Source organism: Leopardus geoffroyi, chromosome C3 (genome assembly GCF_018350155.1).
Source record: "Leopardus geoffroyi isolate Oge1 chromosome C3, O.geoffroyi_Oge1_pat1.0, whole genome shotgun sequence".
Taxonomy (NCBI): domain Eukaryota; kingdom Metazoa; phylum Chordata; class Mammalia; order Carnivora; family Felidae; genus Leopardus; species Leopardus geoffroyi.
Window position 1 is genome coordinate 1,825,246 of NC_059338.1, and position 22,738 is coordinate 1,847,983.

At 56.8% G+C, this 22,738-nt stretch overlaps 1 protein-coding gene across 13 annotated transcripts in view; it reads right to left on the reverse strand.

Moving 5' to 3' along the window:
- Positions 1-19,993, reverse strand: part of ARHGEF2 (Rho/Rac guanine nucleotide exchange factor 2) — a 39,916-nt gene extending 19,923 nt beyond the window's left edge. For 2 of the 13 annotated variants that reach the window (XM_045454410.1, XM_045454409.1), the window contains exons 1-5: positions 19,854-19,993; positions 18,537-18,654; positions 10,988-11,105; positions 10,377-10,416; positions 9,143-9,236 (exon numbers count right to left, since the gene is read on the reverse strand). In XM_045454410.1, the coding sequence (XP_045310366.1) occupies positions 9,143-9,236; positions 10,377-10,416; positions 10,988-11,051 (198 nt within the window). In that variant the 5' untranslated portion in view covers positions 11,052-11,105; positions 18,537-18,654; positions 19,854-19,993. Of the gene's footprint in view, positions 1-536; positions 3,474-5,078; positions 5,332-5,477; positions 5,525-9,142; positions 9,353-9,390; positions 9,427-10,376; positions 10,417-10,987; positions 11,106-18,536; positions 18,655-19,853 lie in introns of those variants that run through there. The other 11 variants (XM_045454420.1, XM_045454416.1, XM_045454423.1 and 8 more) reach the window with 10 other exon arrangements.
- Between the last annotated feature and the right edge of the window lie 2,745 nt (positions 19,994-22,738).

Sequence of the window (22,738 nt, forward strand, 5' to 3'; positions counted from 1 at the left end):
GCTGACTCCTGTGGTCCTGGCCTCCAGTGTTCCAGGCCTCCAATTTTCTACGCTGGTACCTACCCATCTGGACCTCTAGAAAATTCTCCCTTTGGGCTAACTTCACCTGTCTTGCCCCAAATTATAGCTCCTTAGAAGATCAAATCCTCCTCGGAATCACAACCATATAGGACCTCAAAGACTAAGTGCCTGCATCTCTCCCCTTGCCGCACACCCTCTCTCCCCTGCACTCCTGGCCTCCTCTAGGACACCAATGAGAAGTCTGAACGCTCGCTGGGCTTGAATTGAAAGCGGCGAACCAGCAAACATGAAAATCACACGGGAAAAACCACATCTGGAAGGGGCAGCGGTGCGGGTCCACCCCGTGCAACTCCCCTCCCCACCCCCTGCGCCCTCCGCCACCTGGAGGCTCCCCCTGTACAGAGGCAGGGGAGGGAGGGCGAGGACGCGCAGCCAGAGCACAGGGCTTCTGGGCCCTTCCCTGCCTGCCGTCGACGCCCCACAGAGGACCCAGCCCCTCTGCTCCCCACACTCACCCTCTCTCCGAGGGGCCCCCTCTGTAGGTGAGCCAGCAGCGGGCAGCAGCCACAGCAGCACATCCCACCTCGGGCAGCTAGCGGCCCTGGCACCGCCTAGTGCTATTGTCCTGTGGCAGCCTGTGCCCGCCCCAGGGCTCGGCCAGGGGGACGGAAGGACCCAGGACCCGCCACTGGGGGGAGGCTGTCCCTGAGACACAGTGAGTGGTGCCCGCCTCTCCATCCTACTCTTTCCCAGGTATTCTGAGGACGGTCCCGCTGGGCTCCAACCCACCCGCAGGACAGCCTGTGGGGCAAGCACTGGGCCACGACCCCTGATCTACACTGGCCACGCCGAACATGCAGAAGCCCTTGCTTCGGGGCTCAGTCCTCCGACTGGTCAGCCCTGCTCATCCGCCCCCACGGAAGCCTGGCATCGGGAGGCAGGGAGGAAGGCACACTGGGTCGGTCCCCTGGCTCGGCGGCCTGTCCAGCAGGCACTGGGCGCACATTTGCAAGGGAAGGGAGGACGATTGCGAGGAGGGACGGCGGACACTGAGGCCCGGGGTCCAGCAGCACCCTCACCCCGCTCCGGGGACCCCTCGGTCCTCACTGGAGCACCCCCCCTTCTTTCTACTCCACTTCCTTTGAGCCTAGACCCTGCGGGTTTCCTCTGGGGGCCCGGAGAGGCCGACCCAAAGCTCCCCTCCGTTGTCCCTCCAGATCGTGGTCACTTGGGGGCAAGAAAGGCGAGGGGACGAGGGCAGTGTCCCCGTCTTCCCCCTTCTCCGCACTGTGCCTCCCTCGGCGGCGAAATGAGGAAAATGGTGCTGTGTGTGAGGAAGGCATTGGGAGCCGGGCTCCCTGGTGGGCGGCAGTGGATGGCAGAGCCCCCCAGGCAGGTGGGCGCCTCTCCCAGCAAGGCCCCGGCGCTCATTCTTCCACCGGGCGTCCACGCCACGACCTCCGGGGCAGTCATGTGGTGCTCAGAGCCACAGCCCCTTCCTCAAGATGGTGAGGCCCCTGCAGGGTGGCCAGAAGGCACCCGAGGGTCCCGCTGGGATCCAAGTCACCTGCGGCTCAGCGCCTGACCAGCCGGGGCGCAGAGTCATAGGCTGTGGAGTGCAGGGGGTCGTGGGGGTGGGGGCTTTGGGCTGGGAAATGAGCAGACAGAGGGTGCCTGGCCACAGGACTGAGAGGAAGGCCAGGCTCTGCTCCTTTGTGAGCTTCCCGGCGACAAGATAAAGGCAGCAGCCCGAGGAGAAGGTGGCCAAAGCCGGAAACGTAACACAGAAAGACATCACCGGACACACAAAGGCACTTAATAAATGCTTGCTCGATGAATGAGAATGACACGCCAGACAACGGGGGCGGAGGGGGCACACTGGCGGAGCAGCAGAGGGGCGCTAAGGGCCATGGGGAATAAAATCAGGCCGGGGACCCTGAAAACTCAGGCCTCCTGGACCCCAGCCTGCCCCCTGCCCGGCCACACCTGTCGGGTCAGGAGAGAGACAGCAGAGGGGAGGGCGGGGGGGAGAGGCAAACAGACGGGCATTTGTGCAGGCGAACAATAGCCGTGCCAGGACTCCCTGCCCTCCTGGCACAGGGCAGGCCGGCTGGGCTGGGAGGGGGCAGCTGCTGCCTGCACCCCCTCCCCCAAGACACACAAACAAACCCAGGAGGGTCCAGCCAGCTTCCCTCAGCCATATCTCTCACCAGCTCCAGGAGCCCTGGCCAATCTGCTCACTCAGGCTACTAGACGGCCCTCAAACCAGAGACGGAAGCTAAAAATGGAACTACTTCCAGAAAGCTCGAGCCCCCTAATCTGGTGACCGCGGCTCAAGACAGCAACCCAAAGCATCTGGGGACAGACAGCCACACACACACACACACTCAACACAGGTCACACGCTTGCATGGGATTCACACATTCAGATCTGTCCCCTCCAGGATCCAAGGTCGGTTCCAGGGAAGCCAGGACTGAGCTCAGGCCCCTCTCTCTGTCCTTTGCTGAGCCCAGCCGGCCCTTCCCCAGGCACCAGCAACCCCTGCAGCAGTGACTTCCCTTCCTCGGCTCGGTCCTGAACCTCCATGACCCTAGAACCTCTTCCTGTGCCCCTAAAAGCTTCAACCACCCCGGGACCCTCAGTTCCTGCAAAACTTCCTTACAAAACTGCCAGCCAGCCGGGTCAGCCCCTCCCTGCTCACCCAGCCCTCCTCCCCCGGCCCAGCTCCTCTCCCAGTCCATCCTGCACACAAAGCCAGCCACCTCTCCTTACCCAGAACAAAGAAATCGCCTCTCCCTCTCTCCCACTCCACCTGCCCCACACACGCCAATGCTGGGGGCCTGGAGACTCCAAGGGGACCCCAGCCTCCAGGGCCGTCCTGGAGGCCCCTGCTGGCCCCTAGACAGGAAAGGACCCTTTGTTCTGACACATGAAGGTTAGGATTTGGGTGGGGGAAGAGCAGGGGGCCAGAGGGAAAGGGGCCTGTGGGGTCTGGAGCCAGGGAAGGTAGGAAGCAGAAAGAATGGGGAGCGGAGAGAAAGGGGTGACGGGAACAGACACGTGGGGAGGGGCTGCAGTCAGCCTCTGTGAAGCTGGGAGGGACGGGGTATTCTCCCTCACAGTTTCTCCTCCTCTGAGAAGTCCCGGGTGTCAGGCAGGGAAGGGGGCAGGGGTGTGGGCTCAGGGCTTGGTCTGACCCATCCCTCCAAATAGGTAGCAGGGGAGACCATCTTCCTCAAATAATCTCATTTCCAGCAGGGCCCCTCTACTTCCCACCACAGTATAAAAAGAAAGGAGACAGCTGGTGCGCTGGGGGAGGGGGAAGAGGGGATCCAGGGTTTGTTGGCCAAGCACCAACTCCCCCCTTCTGTAACCACAGCTTTCCGGAGGCGGCCCTCCCCTTCCGACCAACCCAAACCGACAACCACCCTCCTCCTGCGGCGCTCTGCCCTCAGATCCACCCACTCAGCCCCCCCCCCAAGCCCCCACTCCCCAAACCACAGCAGGCCCCAGGACAGAAGGCGCCCCAGTCCCCCCGCTACTAGAAAGACCAAGGCATGAGGACCCAGGTATCTGGCCCCCCAGCTCTTTCCGATGAAGAAGGACCCCAGTATCTACCCTCCCAGAGGCCCTGTCTACACCCCTCTCCAGGTCTGCCCCCCACGGCTCCCTCTTGGCTTTCCTTTTTAGGGTGGAACCAAATTTCCGTGGTTTCAAAAAAACCTCTCCGCCCCCCTTTGGCTCTACTCCAGGGTCTCAGCTCAAACGGTTGAAAAATAAACAGACTCTCAGGGCTGGGGCCTGGCCGGGCCAGGGTTGAGCAGAGCCCGTCTGCCACCCCACGGCTCCAGCACACTTCCTGTCTTAGGCTCTGCTCAAATCCCCAGTTGCCTTCCTGTTGGCAGAATCTCATCCCGGCCCCCCGAAGGGAAAGTTCCAGGATGGAACCTCTCCCAACTTAGCCTGGAGACAGGTAGCCAGGCTAGGAGTTAGGAGGAGTGTGGGAGGGCTTTCCACCATTTTCCAGGGCTCGCAGAGGGCACTGCCCCCTTGCTGCAAGCACCGTGGGGGTGATGGGCACTGGGGGCAGGGCACTGGCGGCAGAGGGAAGCCAGAGATTAAACCAGCTATTGGCGGGGGCCTGGCCCTCCTGATAATGGGTACAGTGCGGGCGACCTGGCTGCTGGGAGGCGCTGTCTGCATGCCACGGGCTGCCAGCTCTAACCTGTTCACGGACACCTCATTTCCCGGGGTCTGGGGTGTGCAGAGGTCACGGCGTTGGAGAGTGGGCCTGGCTACAAAGACAGGGATAAAGGATACTTGGGAAGGAGCGAGGGCCAAGGATAATTATACCCCAGACTCTGGAAATGGAAGGTGAATGGGTCCCAGGATGAAGAGTGAAGGAAGGGCTAGGGAGAGGAGGGAGGAGGGGCGACAGGGGCACAGAGCCGGCCAGCCGGTCACCCTCGGGGTTTCACGCAGGGAGAACAGGGGGCTTGGAAGCTGGCGGGTCACACAGGGACGGCGACCCGAGGCCCTGTGTTCCAGAAACAGGTGTGCCCAGGGCCCCGGAGGACGGAGGAAAGGATCCCAACTACACAAAGACCTCTGCTCCCGACGCCTGAGGGTGATGGCTCCTGGGGGGAAGTACGCCGTCCCGACCCCAGCCACCCGCCTACCAGAGGGGAGAAGTGAATCACAGCTGGAAAGTCCATCTGCGGGGGGAGGAGGGGCTGACTTTTGTCTGGGGGGTGGGGGGGGGGCGGCGGCGGCGGTGCGGGCGGGAGGAACCGGGAAACCACCCCTCCAGGCCCCTGCGCCGGATGGCGGGGACAAAGGGGGATGAGCACGCCGGCGACCGCGGGGCGCAGGGGCCCCCGGGCCGAGGGGAGCCCCGCCGACACGCGCACCTCCCTCCTCCCGCGCGGTCCCTTCCCGGAGCAACTTTCTTCCGGGCGGTCGGGCCGGGAGGGGGTGGGAGTGGGGGGCGGCGCGGGACGCCCCCCGGGGCCCGGCGCTCCCTCCCGGCCCCGCCGCCCCGCGCCCCCAGAGCCCACCTTGCTCGCCAGCTCCCGGCTCCGCTCGGTCCGCGCGCGCGTGAGCGACTCGATCCGAGACATGGTCGGGGCGGCGGCGGCGGCGGCGGGCGGTCCCGGGACAGGAAGGCGGCTCGCGCGCGCGGCCCCGCGCAGTTCCTCAAACGCGAGCCTCCCCGCGGGCCGGGGGCGGGGGCCGCCGGGCCGGGCCCGGGGCGCTGGCCGCCGCTCGCCCCGCCGGCCCTGCGCGCCCTGCCCGCGCCCTGCCCGCGCCGACCTCTACCCGGGAGCCCCGCGGCCCCCCGCCCCGCGCGCTCTGCAGGGAGCCCCGCCGCCCGCGCCGCCAGGCCCCGCGCGCCGCTGGGGGCAGGGCAGGGGGAGGGCGGGGGAAGCGAGGGGAAGCGAGAGGCCGGTCTTTACCGGGCGTGGAGGCGAGGGTGCGCGCCCGAGGACTCTCCCGCGAGCCCCCCGCCCCGCCCCGAGCGGCGGCCGCCCCCGGCCCCGCCCCCCGGCCCCAGCCCCGCCCCGGCCCCGCCCCCGGCCCGGGCGCGGGCCCCGCCCCCTCTCGGGAGGCCGGGGAAGTCCTTCCTGGTGTCTAACCCCGCTTCCCTCCGTTGGCTGTTAGGCCGGAGCCGAAAGGCTGGACACCGGCCCGCCCCCGCCCCGGGGGGGCACTCAGGGCCTGGCCAGTCTCCCCACAAGCGGCGGCGTGCAGTGGGGCATTGTTTCGGGGCCCTCTGCCGCAGCCTGAGCCACCCTCCACCTTTGCCGAGTTTCCTGCTGCTGCAAACTTCCTCCCCCAACCTAACTATAATCCTTCACACTGCAGTTCATTTCTGCCTCTCAGGCTCTCGCATTTCTCTGCAGAGCCTTGGGGCAGAGCATCCTGTGTCTGCACGGTCCTGCCTGACTCTGGTCCCAAAAAGTGTAGGGGAAGGAGGGGGAGGAGGCCCAACCCAGATGCCGCAGCTCCCGGCCTGGCTCAGAGGCAGCTCCAGCCAGTGTTTCCAGCCCAGCTCAGCACTCCCCTTAGGTGCCAATTTTAGCCTCTGCCACTATTTTGGGCTTCGCTGCCTCACCACTGGCTGAGCCCGTTGGGCTCCTCACCCCCAGCACCACCTCCACACTGCTCCCCTAGCCTCCCTCCTGCCTAACAACTCTTCATCACCTCCTTCCTCACCCATTCCACTGTTTAAGAATCCATGTACCGCAAAGGCCAGAAAACAGGAGAGGGGATAAGCCCATTTCAGGCCGGATGGAAATTAGAAAGCGAGAAGGACTTTCCCGGGGCCAGGAGGCAGGCTGGTTCCCCCAGGCTTGCACCTGCGGGGAAGACCTTATGGGAAGGCCCTAGGAACTCCCCCAAACCAGAAATCCTGGCCCAGAACCCCAGACTTGACCTCCCCGCAGTGAGCAGGCAGGGCTGAGGAATGTACTAAATTTAAAAACAGAACAGACAACCAGAAGCCAGAATCTTGGCCTGGTGGCTCCACCCACTGGGGGGCCCAGAGACCAGGGGTGGGCCAGGACCTGAACTTTTCTCCCAGGCCTAGGGTGGGAGAGTGCCACAAGCAAAGGATGAAATCTTAAAGGGCCACACTGTAGTGTGGGCCCCCAGTGGGCGGAGCCATGAGGCCAGGACCTGAATCGCAGGGTTTGAGTCGACTAACAGAACTAACCGAGTCTGAGGCCGGCCTCAGACTCAGGTCTCTGTGAAGGAAGCAGACCTCAGGCTCCAGCCCTTTTCTGCCTCCACCCCCATCTTCAGTGAGCTCTGTGTCCCAGCCTGGCCCTCGCTCAATGCCCACCTCTTCCGCTTAGGAGATGAGTGGCCAGGAAGGGGGTTTGGGAGTGGGTACAGGAAACCCGTCTACCTTGAGGAACAGCTGGGCTTTTAGAGAGCTAAGCCTGCTGCCTGACTTAATTTTCATCTTATGCATCCCGGGAACACTTCCAAAACCAAACCCTTGCGTCGTCATCTCCCTATCCCCGCCCCACTCCTATCCACTGATACTTCCCGTTATTTTCAGAAATTATTTTTCAGATACCCCATAACAAAAGGCAACCCGAATTTCTGCCAGAACCTAAAAGTAGCCACCACCAGAGCCCGAAACTCTTGACCTTGGGATCGTGAGTTCAAGCCCCACATTTGGTGTGGAGATTACTTTAAAATAAGAATCATCAGGGGTGGCTCAGTCGGTTAAGCATCCAACTTCGGCTCAGGTCACGACCTCACAGTTCGTGGGTTCCGGCCCAAGGTCAGGCTCCGTGCCGACAGCTCAGAGCCTGGAGCCTGCTTTGGATTCTGTGTCTCCCTCTCTCTCTGCCCCTCCCCCACTCACACTCTGTCTCTTCTGTCTCTCTCAACATTAAAAAACAATTTTTTAATAAAATAAAAGAGAATGAAAATCTTTTTACAAAGCAACAACAAAAAAGCTTTGGGTCTGCAATACCGCCCTGCCTCCTGGTAACTGTAGGATCTCAGGCAAGTAATGGACCCGCTGTGTTCGTTGTCTTGTCTACAAAATGGAGATTACAATACTTATCTTTGTCAGAGTGTTATGAAAATGAAGTGGGATGGCCTCTGGAAAAGTGTTTTGTCCACCTCGATGACTCTAGTCAAATAGGAAGGAATAAGCCACTTCCTCTCTCCAGCCCCGCCCCCTGATGTTGACCTGCCAGGCGCAGTCCCGAGCTGGGAGGAGGGGAAGGGGTTTAGTGAGGCAGGCACACGCACTCGTGAGTGTGGAACAGCACTGGGCCGGAGACCCTGGTGGGGAAGGGCGAGTCTGGCCAGACGCTGACTCGCTCGGGCTCTTTCCCGCTGCCTATCCGGGTCCCACGCTGCCCACACCCCCCCTTCACCTGGTTACTTTACTTCTCACCGAACTTGGGCCAAGGGTGGGCAAACGCAGAAGACCCCTGGGGATCGGGATGCTCCCCACCCGGGGCAGCACAGACTCCCCCTGTGGGGAAAGAAGGCAGCTCCCCCAGCACACTCTCCTACCCTGAGCTAAGAGAGCTCCTGAGGACGCTGGCCGGAGACCCCAGGTCCCTGGAGAGCTAAGTCCCCCGTGGGAGAAAAGAAGCCTCACTGCCCCACTGCCCTCCCCACCCCCGGCTTTAAGATTCCAGCCGCTCCTGCTCAGACTGCCTGGTCCCCTGCCTCAACCCCCCACCCCCACCCCCTCCGGCCTGTGGTGAGAAGGTGCTAACCATCGGGTTTCTCCTCTGCCTGACCCGGAGGAAGGCCAAAAGGCTGGCGGGGGAGCAAGCCCGGCCCGGTCCGGCCCCGGGGGCGAGGGGTGAGAATCCCGGGGCTCTTCCAGGTGAATATGGAGGTTTTCTCTGCAGTCTTTCTCCATGCTCAGCAACCGCCCCAGGTTGGAAGGTGCATGCACACTTGGGGAGGCCCCGGGAGGAAAAGGGGGGTGCTCATTCTGCCAGGAAATGGAGAACGCGGAAAGGCATTGGAGCAGCAGCCAGAGCTCCTGGTCTCGCAGCGCCGGGGTCGGTAATAAGGGACCCGGGAGGATAGTTTCACCTTCCTGGGGTCAGAACTGGACGTGGCCCTACACGCGTGGCTGTGCGTGCGTGTCCACAACGTCGTACTTTCCTGGTTCCCACGCTGCCTGGGGCCTAACTGCAACTCCGGCAGCTGCTGCACAATTCCGAGTGGAAAGGCACTTTGCAAACCCTTATAGACGCTCCGAAGAAGTAAAAACTAGGGCCGTTATTATGATCGTTATCCTTCTTCCCCAGTGGTTCCGACCCCTGCTGCCCACCTCTTAGCCACGTGAGGCCGGAAGAGAGGTAGGGCTCAGCCACTCTCCCCTCTCCCAGCTGTCCACAGCTGGCTGCGGAGCTGGAGGCAGGGGGGCAGGGGGGCGCAGAGGAAAGGTGACCCTCCCCCCATGCAGGGAGGGAGTCTGGGAGAAATACCACGTGCTTCCTCCAAGCCTGAACCATTGCCCTGGGTGTCTGTCTCCCGGGGAAGCTGGGGACAGAGCAGAAGGTGGGGTGCAGAGGAGGGGAACTGAGGAGGGCAGGGGGGCCAGGCCTCCTGCTTCCCCGCTGACTCCTACCTTGGCCTTTCCGGTCATGCCCAGGAGGAAACTGAGGGTCCGGCGCAGGGGGGAGTCCGCCCAGGTACCTGAGCCCCCTTCCAGTTGGCTACAGCTGCAGAGAGAAAAAGAAGAGGTGAAGGGCTGGAGGCTGAGCTGGAAAAGAAAAGCAAGATGTTCCCGAAGAGATGGTGGACGGAGGCGCCATGCCCGGAGGGGAGAAAGGAGGTCCGAGAAAGGACTGAGAAAGCCCCTCGCCCCACCCCCACCTCCCGGATGTGCACGGCTGCTGCCCGGGCACCTCAGTGTGTGAGGAAAACTCCAGGCTCCTCCCAGATAAGTGCAGACCCTCCCCCTTCCTACCTAACTCAGGCCCGGCCTCTGCCGGCACTGCTTGCCGACCAAAGATGCGGGGTGAGGGCCCCCCAGTGGGGCATGTTCCCCTCAAAACACAAGAGCCCTGTGTACGACCCTCTCTGCTGTGTGGAAAGGGCCTCTGGGCCCAAAGCCAATAAGGAGTGGATTTCCTGGGATTTCATCAGCCCCATCCCATGAGCTAATCCCAAACCCAGAGCCAGGAGGATGTGTCAGCTAGAGATTTTCAGGGTCACAAATCAGAGCTTGGCATCTTAAAGGGCCCTGGCTAGCTCATCCAGCCGCACTGTCTGGGAGGGCCCGGCCGCTCTAACCAGGCTTCAGCTGCAGGGGCCAAATAAACAGGTGCCGATTTTGTGTGCTGATTTTTCTGGGCACCGAAATCTCCCAGGCTCCCGCAGTTCCAGGGCTGGGCCTCAGCCCCTGCCCTCCCACCCAGGGCTCCACAGCCCCTGCCCAGCTCTCCGTAGAGCCACTCCCCTTTGGTTATGATCTGAACCTCCAAGTCTGATGCATGGGGTCCTTAGTCACCGTGTCTCCCTAAGACTGTCCAGTAGCTGATCTGCCCACCCCCCTTCCTGGCCTTGACCACTCCCTCTCCCCTCTTCATCTGACCGCCTGGGGTCTGGATACTACTTTCCTTTCCCTAATTGCTTCACTCTCCCATGAGGCTACTGGGAGCCCTTGTAACCCTCCCTGGCCACTGAATGAGGAGAGGGTGAATTCTGTAAAGCTCGGGGACAGGGCCTTTTGGAGGCCTAGGATCAGAAATGTTAAAGGGAGCGATGTTTCAGGAAGCAGAGACCCTTGATCCATGGACCAGTCCCACTGCCCCTCTTCCATCGGGGCCTCTGAAGGGCTCCGGGTCTCCCAAACTCACCTTCGGCTGAGGTCAGGGGCGGAGGGCTGGCATAAATTCCCTGCCGACACAAAAGGAGACGAGAAGTGTCCGGCTAAAGCCAGACCAAGACGCCCGGGGCTGCCTCCCCCACCCCCTCCACCTGGATCAGGTTCCCATGCTGCAGGTGCATGTGACTGGCACTGGAGTGGGGGTGGGGGGGTCTGAGCGGCGCAGAGCTGAAGAACTGAGAGGCCAGGGAGCAGAGCACAGGACCCTGTAGAGCAGGGGGTGGGAGCCCGAGTCTCAGCTCCGTCTCTGCAGAACCGAATGGAGACAGCAGAGGTCTCGCACTGAGCCTCCAGTGCCTCATCTTGAGGACAAGGTACATGGCAGGTAACTGTCCTTCACCTCCTGTGACGGGGAGGGGGACTGGAGAGCCGCACTCTGTCCTATGTCCTCCTTCATTGGAAGGAGAGTTCTGAATTCAGACCTCTCATTTGAATAGAGGCATGTTGGTGTTTCCAAGGGTGTGTGGTTAAGCAGCACCCAGGACACCCAGACTCTAAACAGCTGGCGGTGGGCGGTGAGGGACGGTGGTGAGATAGACAGGGGAAGGGGCCCCCACTGCCTTGCCTCCCACCTCCACTCACCAGCCGGGTCGGAACAGCCCAAGAGGCAACTGATGCCACTCATGGACGCAGACTTGGAAAGCATGCCAGCGGCCGAGCGGTCCAAAGGGCCAACCGATGGACGACAGCCGCTCTGACCCTAGAATCACATCAAGAACCCTCACTCAAAGTCAGGCCTCACCCCTCCCGCTCCCTGTGCTCTTCTTCCCTGTCCTCCACACCTGCCACGTTCCACCTGAAATCCTTGGGAAGTTAATCCCACTGTTCGGCGTTCAGCGCTCTGCTGCAATTCGAGCCCAAAGCAGGAAACATCTTAGAAAAAATTTACACTGAAGGGTTTCCAGAGATGACAGACTCAAACTATGGAGGCCAGGCAGGTAATAAAAACAAACAAACAAAATGAAATGAAACAACAGAGACAGTCTGGATTTAAGACAAAAGGGAGTAGGAATATTCATGAACCACACACCCAACCGTTAGGAAATAAATATTTTTCTCAAGCCCATACGAAGCACTTCAAAAACTGGCCACATATCAGGCCAGAAGGCAAATTATTTTTTATTTTTTTAACGTTTATTTATTTTTGAGACAGAGAGAGACAGAGCATGAACGGGGGAGGGGCAGAGAGAGAGGGAGACCCAAAATCCGAAACAGGCTCCAGGCTCTGAGCTGTCAGCACAGAGCCTGACGCGGGGCCCGAACCCATGAACCCTGAGATCATGACCTGAGCCAAAGTCGGACACTTAACTGACTGAGCCACCCAGGCGCCCCAGAAGGCAAGTTTTCACACATTTCAAATAATCTGTATCATAGAGATCATAGGAAACAAGCCAGAAATCCCCTTCCAGTGGATCGGATGAGGGATCTGAGATGTATTCACATATCAAAATACTAACCAAAAGTGAAAATGGGGGCGCCTGGGTGGCTCAGTCAGTTGAGCGTCCGGCTTCAGCTCAGGTCATGGTCTCACAGTTCCTGAGTTCGAGCCACGTTGGGCTCTGTGCTAACAAAGAGCTCAGAGCCTGGAGTCTGCTTCAGATTCTGTGTCTCTCTCTCTCTCCCCCTCCCCTGCTCATGCTCTGCCTCTCTCTGTCTCTCAAAAATAAATAAATGTTAACAACAATTTTTTAATAAATAAAACTTAAAAAAAAATGAAAATGAACAAACCACAGCCCACCCTACAATATGGATGAATCTCACAAACATAATATTGAGTGAAAGAATCAAGAACACAAAATGTATATGCTGTATGGTTATACTCATAAAGTTTAAAATAAGCAAAACTAGTTAATATTGTTTAGACTTGCATATAAAGGAGGTAAATCTATTAGGAAAATTGAGCTGAAAAGTAAAGTGAGATGCCTGGCTGGCTCATTTGGTGGAGTGTGGGACTGTTGATCTTGAGGTGATGAGTTCGAGCCCCACGTTGGGTGCAGAGATTACTTAAACATAAAATCTTAAAAAAAAAAGAGTCAAGAAAGTGGTCATCTCTGACGGGAAAAAGAGGGCTATGGATGCAGAGGGACACAAGGACCATGTAGGTTTTAGTGACACTCTAGTGTTTCTTGTGTAAGCTGGGTGATTACGTGGCTATTTGCTTCCTAATGGTTCATTACATTCTACAGGTAAGTTTTATTTTTTATTTTTTATTTTCGCTATATATTTGTTCTGTCTCAAAAATGTTTTCAGTTTTAAAAAGTCTCTATAGATTTACAAAATTTAAAACACTCTTCTAAATAGACTTACTGGACAAACAAGAAAGAAATCATAATGGAAATTTAAAGATAGTTTATGACATGCTATATTTAATGAAAATACTATAGAACTACAGCACAAAACTTGTGGGAGATGGCCAAGGTGGTATTTCAAGGATAATTTATAGCCTTATTTGAAAAAAAATTGTAAAATAAATGAACTATGCCCACTTAAAAAATTTTTTTTTTAACGTTTATTTATTTTTGAGACAGAGAGAGACAGAGCATGAACGGGGGAGGGGCAGAGAGAGAGGGAGACACAGAATCGGAAGCAGGCTCCAGGCTCTGAGCCGTCAGCCCAGAGCCCAACGCAGGGCTCAAACCCACGGACCGCGAGATCGTGACCTGAGCTGAAGTCGGACACTTAACCGACCGAGCCACCCAGGCGCCCCAAACTATGCCCACTTGAAAATTGGAAAAGGAACAACAGAACAAACTCAAAGAAAACAGGAAAGATATAATAAAGATAAAACAGACATCAGGGCCCCTGGCTGACCTAGTCAGTAGAGCATGTGACTCAGGATCTTGGGGTGGTAAGTTTGAGCCTCAGGCGGGGTGGACAGATTAGTTTAAAAATTTAAAAATTAAGGGGCACCTGGGTGGTTCAGTTGGTTAAGCGTCTGACTTCAGCTCAGGTCACGATCTCACGGTTGGTGGGTTTGAGCCCCATGTCGGGCTCTGTGTTGACAGCTCAGAGCCTGGAGCCTGCTTGGGATTCTGTGTTTCCCTCTCTCTGTGCCCCTTCCTTGCTAGTCCTCTGTTTCTCTCTCTCAAAAATAAATAAAAACATTAAAATAACTACTAATTAATTAAAAAATAAAAATCAAAATCAGAAATCACTGGAGCAATAAACATAAAATAGGATCAATAAAAGCCAAGAGTTGTTTTCAGGAACAGGTAAATAAAACAGACAAGGCTGCAGAAGAGTGATGGACAGAGGGCAGGCATGAATGGAGGGAGAATGGGAGGTGGACCTAGCGATGGCCGTGCGGTGACTGGAAAGGCAGGAGAAGACTGCCCACGACTTGCTGGCAGCAATTTGGAAGATGCAAGCAAGACGGGAAAATTCCTTTAAAAAAAATGTGTGTGTTTGTATCTATAGCTATATCCATATAACTCACCAAAACTGAATCTAGAAGAAATAGAAAGCCTGAATAGTCCTATTAAAGAAATGCAATTGGTAGTCCATCTTTCTCTAAGCAAAACACACTGAGCCAAACAGTTTTATAGGCAAGGGACGGGTGTCTCGAGGAAATCTTATGCAATCTTCCAAAGAATAGAAATGAAAACCCTCCAACTCTTTCTCTAATGCAAATATAATCTTAATTCTTAAACTGCACACAGGCAGTCTGACAAAGGGAGATTTGGGGCCAATCTCTCTTATCAACATAAGTACAAAAATCCCAAACAAAATATTAGCAAACTGAAGTCGATTTTATTTATTTATTTATTTTATTTTTTTTTTCAACGTTTATTTATTTTTGGGACAGAAAGAGACAGAGCATGAATGGGGGAGGTGCAGAGAGAGAGAGGGAGACACAGAATCGGAAACAGGCTCCAGGCTCCGAGCCATCAGCCCAGAGCCCGACGCGGGGCTCGAACTCACGGACCGCGAGATTGTGACCTGGCTGAAGTCGGACGCTTAACCGACTGCGCCACCCAGGCGCCCCCTGAAGTCGATTTTAAATGGGTACAAATTGTGGGGTACCTGGGTGGCTCAGTTGGTTAAGCGTCCAACTTCAGTTCAGGTCATGATCTCACAGTTCATGGGTTCGAGCCCCACATGGGGCTCTGCATTGACAGCTTGGAGCCTGGAGACTTCTTTGGATTCTGCGTCTCCCTCTCTCTCTGCCCCTCCCCTCCTCATGTTCTGTCTCTCTCTCAAAAAAAAATAAACATTAAAATAAATAAATAAATATACAAACAAACAAACATTTTTTAAAAAGGAATAGGAGGGGTGCCTGGGTGGCTTAGTCAGTTAATCATGCAACTCTTGATTTCAGCTCAGCATGATCTCACTGTTCATGAATTTGAGCCCCATATCGGGCTCTGCGCTGACAGCTTGGAGCCTGGAGCTTTGGATTCTGTGTCTCCCTCTCTTTCTGCCCCTCCCCTGCTCACACTCTTTCTCTCTCTCTCAAAAATAAATAAAACATTAAAAAATATTTTTAAAGAATGAGATGCCTCTAAGACACCCACCAGAATGACTAAAATTTAAAACTTGAAAACAGAAGTATAATATACCTAAGAATAAACCTATATCCACAAGATCTACACAGAAAAAAATGATATTGCAGAGGTGTACTATTTTCATGGATAGGAAGAAGCAATTTTGTACAGATGTCAACTTTTCCTAAGTTACTCTCTAGATTCATTGCAACTCCAATTAAAATCTTAAACACTTTTTTAAATGTTCATTTGTCTTTGAGAGAGAGAGAGAGAGAGAGAGAGAAAGAGCGTGAGCAAGGGAAGGTCAGAGAGAGAGAGGGAGACAGAGGATCCGAAATGGGTTCTACTCTGAGAGTGGAAAGCCTGATGTGGGATTCCAACTCATGAACCGTGAGATCATGACCTGAGCTGTAGTCAGAAGCGTAACCAAGTGAGCCACCCAGGCACCCATTAAACATGTTTTAATGCATGTTTTGCATACATGTTATGCTTCAATAATTTTTTTTTTTTTTTAATTAAGAAATTTGGGGCAGGGGTACCTGGATGGTTCAGTTGATTAAGTGTCTGACTCTTGATTTCAGCTCAGGTCATGATCCCACAGTTTGTGAGTTTGAGCCCTGCATTGGGCTCTACTCTGACAGTGCGGAGCCTGCTTGGGATTCTCTCTCTCTCTCCCTCTCTCTCTGCCCCTCTCTGCCTCTCTCTCTTTCAAAATAAATAAATAAACTTTTTTAAAAATTTAAAAAGCAAACACAAGAAATTCAGGAGTGCCTGGCTGTCTCTGTCTGTGGAATGTGTGACTCTTGATCTCAGGCCTGTAAGTTCGAGCCCCATGTTGGGTATGGCGATTACTTAAGAATACAGCCTTTAAAAAATGAATAAATAAAAAATAAAAATTAAGAAATTCTGTTTATGTAAAGTCACCATGGGAGAAGGAAAAGACAAACCACTTTTCTCCATTTTGTGAAAAGTTCATTGTAACACATATCACAACAAAGGATAGACAAAAGACAGGGGAGGAATTTGGGCAAAAGACAGGAAGAGGAATTTCACAGAAGAGGAAAGACAACAGTCCTGCATACATATGAAGAGATGCTCAATCGCATTTGTAATAAAGATAATTCAAATGACTACCTCAATGAGATTTGTAACCACTAGACTGGCAAAATTAAGAAGTCTGATGACTCCGAATGTTGGAAGTGATTTGGTTCAACAGGAACTCTCCTTTACTGCTGATGGAGGTGGTAACGGTCTGCTATGACCTCGTAAGAATGGACAGGCACTCTGTGACCTAACAACTCCACTCCAAGCTCTACACCCTGGAGAAACTCTTACAAATGAGCACCAAAGAGAGATAAAAGGATGTTCATAGTGACACTCTTCACGGTAGCAAAGAGTGGACACGATCTGAACGTTCATCAACAGAAGAACGGGATGGCAGAGCTCTAACCATCCGCAGCACATACATAAAAATTAGAAACGGAATGTTGAGGGGCGCCTGGGTGGCGCAGTCGGTTAAGCGTCCGACTTCAGCCAGGTCACGATCTCGCGGTCCGTGAGTTCGAGCCCCGCGTCGGGCTCTGGGCTGATGGCTCAGAGCCTGGAGCCTGTTTCCGATTCTGTGTCTCCCTCTCTCTCTGCCCCTCCCCCGTTCATGCTCTGTCTCTCTCTGTCTCAAAAATAAATAAACGTTAAAAAAAAATTTAAAAAAAAAAAAAAAAAAAAGAAACGGGATGTTGAATGAACGTGCAAGTTATAGGCAATTGTCTACAATATGACATCATTGTTTTTAAACTCAGTCACAGAAAACACATTATTTAGGTAATGTATATATTTGTATTAAAAGTGTAAAAATGTAAATGAGTGATAAAAGTCAAGACAGTGATTATCTCTGGGGGTGGGGCAGGCAAGAGAGTAATAGGAGAGGAGAGAACTACACGGTGAAGACACCCCAGGCATTGGTGGTGTAAGCTAGGTCTTGAGATGGGTAGCTGATTTATTGGGCATTCAATTTCAAACATCATATTTAAAAGGCCAAGGTGGAGGGGGGCGCCTGGCTGGCTCAGTTAGTGGAGATACAGCCCTTGATCTCAGGGTTGCAAGTTCAAGTACCACACTGAGCATGGAGTCCATTAAAAAAAAAAAAAAAAAAAAAAAATCCGGATCTTAAACTGTTGGCTCTGTGATGGCCAAAACAGAGTAAGTTCTGGAGCTGGACTGGGCTCACACACCATCGGTCTACACCCTGAGGGCCGGCCTGATGAGTCTCAGGCCTTTTTTGGCTGTGGACCTTGGTGGAGTTTATACTCACTTGTTCTGGAGGGAGAAACAAACAGGCCAACGTGTAGACAGGGAGAGATTTAGGAGAGTGCTTAAAGATGAGAAGAGAGAGGAAGCAGAGCAGGAAGGTAGGAAGGAGAAAACACAGCAGAGAAAGGGGGGAGGGAACGCCTCACGGGAAGGGGCAGGAGCAGGAGAGAAGCAGGGGCAGGGAGGGAGAGGAGGGGAAAGAAACGTGGTCTCCAGTGCTCAGCCTGTGTGCCAGCACAGTCCTGGGCACCTTAATAGCATTTTCCCCCCGAAATAATCACAACTTTAAAAGACAGGTTTTGGGGCGCCTGGGTGGCGCAGTCGGTTAAGCGTCTGACTCTTGATTCCTACTCAGGTCATGATCTCACGGTCTGTGAGTTCGAGCCCTGCTTCGGGCTCCACACTGACAGTGCAGAGTCTGCTTAAGGTTCTTTCCCTCCCCCTGCCTCTCAAAATAAATAAACATTAGAAACATAGTTTTTATTATCCTGATTTTCAGAGAGATGAAATAAATCGCTCAGCCCGTAAATGAAGGATCTGGGAGTCGGTCTGATTCCCCAGTCCTGGTCTTCCTGTGGCATCACCGTGCTGGGATGGTGGGGGGCGGGGGGGAGGGGGCAGCAGGGATGCTGGTGGGAGGGGCTGGCGGGATGAGATGGGCCCAGCCGGGCTGCTGCCTGCAGGCCACAGCAGCCTGCTTCCCTCAACCTCTCTTCCAAACGCAGGCTGGGCGGAGGAGGCCGGTGTCGGTGGCCCCGGCCAGTTAGAGGATCAGTTGCCCAGTGCGACGTAGCAGACCCAGGGGTACCTCTAAAGCCCCTGTGTACCCTCCAGGCCCCTAGGTCCCGGCTGGAGATCCCCCACACATGCTCCCTTAAGCCAGAAGGCTGGGCACCCTCTATATAGACTTTCTCGTTCCATAATTCTACGATTATCTTGTGAGAGAACCGCTGTCTTCGTTTCTCCCCACAAATTATAAGTTCGGCTCCCAAACTGAGAAATGTGGGGTCCACAGAAAGAAGCAGTTATCACAGTTAGGGGAACAGGGGCCTTTTGATGAGAGGAACAGAGATGCCCACATCAACGCAGAGCTCAGACACAGAAAGGGGGGGACAGAGAGTCTTAGAGAAAGAGGCAGGACACCGAGCGTGGGGGACAGGGCACACAGACACAGAGGCAAACTGAGGGCGTACAGCCCACAGACACAGCCTCGGTCAGACGGAGTCAGAGCGACGCCTGGGCGGACAGACCCAGCAGCCGGCAGGACAGAAGAGGCACAGAGTGGGGCAGCACAGCGGGAGGGAGGAGCTGGCCTCCAGGGGGACTCTTGTCCATACCACGAGGGAGGGCCGGCCACCTTGGAGCTGCAATTCCAGGAAGGCATCCAGCTCCTCTCGGCTCCGCAGTAAGGGGGGCTCCTGAGGGCACGTGCATCCCGATGTCTGCAGTTTGCTCCTGAAACACACGTAGCCACCACTGCCCTCTGTGGCTGGTGGCCAGTGACGGGCACCAGGGAGGAACCCGGCCCCGGTCCTTCCTGTAGGCACACCTGCAGCCCAGACCCAAACGACCCGCCTTCGGGAGCCGTGCTTTGGCAGAGCGGCGGACAAGGGCGGCCCCTGCCGGCCACTGGGCAGTACTGTCCCCCGGAAGGAAGCCAGCGCTCAGGAGAGGCCAAGGGCGAGTGGCAAGCTCACCCCTTGCCTGGTTCCCGAGGCCAAGCTCTGCTCCTCCTCAGCCCAGGGCTGCCAAGGGGCAGAGCTAGTGCCTGATGGTGAGAGGCGACCCCTCGGAGACTGAGATGAAGCTGGCACCACGCGAGGGGCGCCCAGGGCGTCTCTGCCTCCAACTGGGTGCTCTTGGGAAGGTGCCAGGAGCCCCGCGGGCAGGGCTTCCCACCGGAGTTGCCACCCAAGCCGGGTCAGGGACACGGCACAGCGTCCTCTCCTTTCAGCCAGCTCAGCCAGCTGTGCCCAGGAGCTAGAGGTGGGCCCGCTCACCGAGCCGAGGGAACCTGTCCAGGGGGACCGCTGCCAGAGCAGTGCCCTTCCGTGGCTGGCAGGCCCCCACGGTGACCACTCACTGAGCTCTCCAGCCTGACCCCCTGGCCTTCTCTTTTGACCTCCTGTCCTTGGGGACTTTCCAGGGGACTGGGAGAGACGGGTCCCCGACTTCCCACAAGCACAGGCACGCAGACTTCTGAGCAGGAGCGGCTACCCGCCCCCCCGCCCCCCCCGCAGGGCGGTGCCGTGATGTCCAAATACCTGGGTCCGCATCAGCCCGGAGCCAGCAGGTGGGCATTGCCCACCCCCAGAACACTTCCCGAGGAACCTGGGCCACATGATCCCCAAGTCCCTTCCAGTTCTGACATCCTTGCATGAAACCCAAAGCAGGAGTGTTGGCAGTACGGGTCCCTGCTCTGTGCCTCCCCCTCCTGCCTCCCCCCAGCCCCTGAGACTAGCTGGGGAGGAGCTGGGACCACTAGGAAGAAAGGCAGGGTCCCTCCTCCCCAAAGGCCTGAGGGAGGCTGGGTTCGGACTCTCCAGGGAGTGCCCAGGACGCAGGTGCCCTGGGCCCCCGTCATCCTCCCCAACTACTCTCTCCTAGGTCTAGGACTTGAGGGAAGGAGGGGCAGGAGGTCCCCTGGGGGTTACCTGCTCAGTGGGTCCTGGAGGTCCCTGTCTGGCCCCCAACTATGTCTTTTGAAGGGGTGGTGGCTGTGGGCACGGAAAGCCCCCGACCTTCGGAGGGGCACAGCGTGGAAGCCATCTCCCTCCTTCTTTTTCCCCTCCCGCTGCTGCTGCTCCTCCTCCTCCTCCTCCTCCTCCTCCTCCTCCAGCTGGGCTCTGGACTCGTCCACAGACAGGCAGCGGCGACTGTGGCCTCGCGACACCAGGTCTCCACCTGCGAGGAACTCCTTCGGGAAGTCTCCGCTCATGGGAGGCACGCGCAGGCCGGTCTGCGTCAAGAAGACAGCAGGGTGAGCAGAGTTCTAGAATTCTGGAACCTCGGAGCCGGGAGGGCATCACAGTCAGCCGGGCCCCCCTCCCTTCACGGGGGCGCGGAAGTGCGGAGCGGCTGGCTTGGGACGACCAGGAGTGACTGCAGGACCACATCCGGGACCCGGGCCTTCTGACTGTCGTCTGGTCCTCTCTCTGGGGGATAGGACATCCTCGCTCACTTGTGATTACACCATTTCCCGAGCACCAGTATGGCAGAAAACCCAGCCAAGCAGAGAGAAACAGATACCTGTCCTTCGAGGGACTCACACTGTGTGTGCCTGTGTGTGCACGTGTGCAAGTGTGTCTGTGCACAGACAGAAGCCCAGATCACAAACGACTCAGTGGCCAGAGTGCCGAACGCCATGGAGAAGACGCAGCGAAACGCTTTGTAGCTGCTTGGAAAGCTCGGTGAAGAGAGGAAGTGGGTGGCCCTTGAGGGGGTCTGCAGGGGTGAGGAGTTAGGGTCTGGCCAAGTTGGGGAGGGAGGAGTCTAGGCAGGTAGAGCAGCAGGGAGGAAAGTTCATAAGAAAGTATTCTGGGGGCGCCTGGGGGGCTCAGTCGGTTGAGCGTCAGACTTCGGCTCGGGTCATGATCTCGTGGTTCGTGGGCCGAGTCCCATGTCTAACTCTGTGCTGACAGCTCAGAGCCCGGAGCCTGCTTCGGATTCTGTGTCTCCCTCTCTCTCTGCTCCTCCCCTGCTCACACTCTGTCTGTCTCTGTCTCTCAAATAAATAAACATTAAAAAAAGAAAGTATTCTGCTTTGTCCTTCCAAGGCCAGTCAATGGGAAGTCACAGAGCCCTATGACGTCTCCCCAGTGACAGAGGGAGAGGCACCCACACCAGCCGCGTGGCATGGAAACCCCTTCGCCCCCCCTATGTGAGCGTCGTTCCTGCCCCACGTGTCTTGGGGTTAGGAACACCGCCGAGCTCCAGAGCTGAGCCCCAGCCCGGGAGGAAGTACCAGGACGGGCTGCGACCTTCCCTTCGCTGCGGGCCCTGCCTCCGCACGAGTCTCCGAGGCTCCCCTTCTCCGGGGCCACCCCCAGCCACGATGTGTTGAGAGGACCCGGGAGGACCAGGAAGCCATAAGCCAGAGTCCTCCCCCTCCTCCCCAGGTTATCTCACTCCCCCGTGCACACACCAAAAGTCCAGGTTGTTGGAAAGTTGTTCCTTCAAGCTACTGTTCCTCTGTCACCGCACCCCGTCCACAGGCCCTGCTCCACCCAGGCCTGCTGCCTGAGGCCTGTCCCCACAGGGAAGGAAGGGGTGAGCGCGGGGCCAATGCAGAGGGCACCCTGCGGCCCCGCCAGTGGCTCCGAGGACAGAAAAGGAGAGGCCTGGAGACTGATCCCTGCTCATCACACCCGGAAGCCAGGACAGGCCCTCTCTCTCTCTCTCTCTCTCTCTCTCTCTCGAGCACGGCCCTGCGCCCTGCGCCCTCCTCTGTGCTGCCTAGAAGTGGGAGTGGCAGCCCCCCAGGGAGCGCGACTCAGTCCAAGCTGCCTGCCAACCAGTGGTCTCCCAAGCTGGGCTTCAGGGGCAGGGAGGGGGCATTGTGAGCCGGGTGGGAGGAAGAGGAGTCGGGGCGCCCGGGGTGCTCGCTAACAAGACGGGCCAGAGACCTCACCAAAGAAGCCAGCGTTGTGGAGTTACCCGCCTCCAGCTTCTAGCCTCCTGCCCCAGCTGGGCCCGTGGGGCTGGATGAGATGCGTGAACGGGAGCCTTTCCTTCTTCTCCGTCCCCGGGGACGCCACCTGCCGGAGACGGTTCTTGCTGCCCTGGCCTGGTAGACAGACATCTCTGATCCCCAAACCTCACCCTTCTGTCTCCAGCTCAGACCAACTAGCACCTGGCCTCTTCTGGGACGCCTACCCTTTCCTGGCACCTCTGTCGTCCACCCCGGCCTCCGCCCTCTGTGCAGACCCCGCCCATGGGGCTCCTTCTCCCCTCATGGCTTCATCCATCTGTCTCCACTTTTCCTGTTTCCTAACCCCACCCCTCCATGCTGCAGGGCCGCTAATTTCTATTATGTCCTTGGAAGAGAGGAGGCTTCCTCAGCTCCTCCCAGACTCGCCCGCCCGCCATCCTGACGTGCAGGCTGGCCCCACGGTCGTGTCCACCCCCTGGCTTCTCCTCCGCCAGCTCCCGCCGGGCCCCCCCCGTCTCCCCCAGCCTCCTGAGCTCAGGAAATGGCGCAGGGCAGGGGTCAGGGCTGGCTCTCACACAATGGGTTTATTTAGCCCCCAAATGAGATTCCATCATGTCACATCAGTGCTTCCGCTGAGCAGAGATCGGAGATTCTGAAACAGGTCTGGGGTCAGAGGCCTGAGATGAACGCACAGGAGGAAAGCAGGAAGGGGCTCTAAGGAGTCATTTTATCTGGACCGCATGGTTTTCCCACCAACACAAACCATCGGTGTCTCCTGCCCCTGCGCTGGTCATCGGTGATGCGCTAGGCACGCCTGGGTACCGAGGCGGGAGCACTACTTGTCCGGGACAGAGAGACATCTGCTATTCAAAAGTCTGAGACCACGGT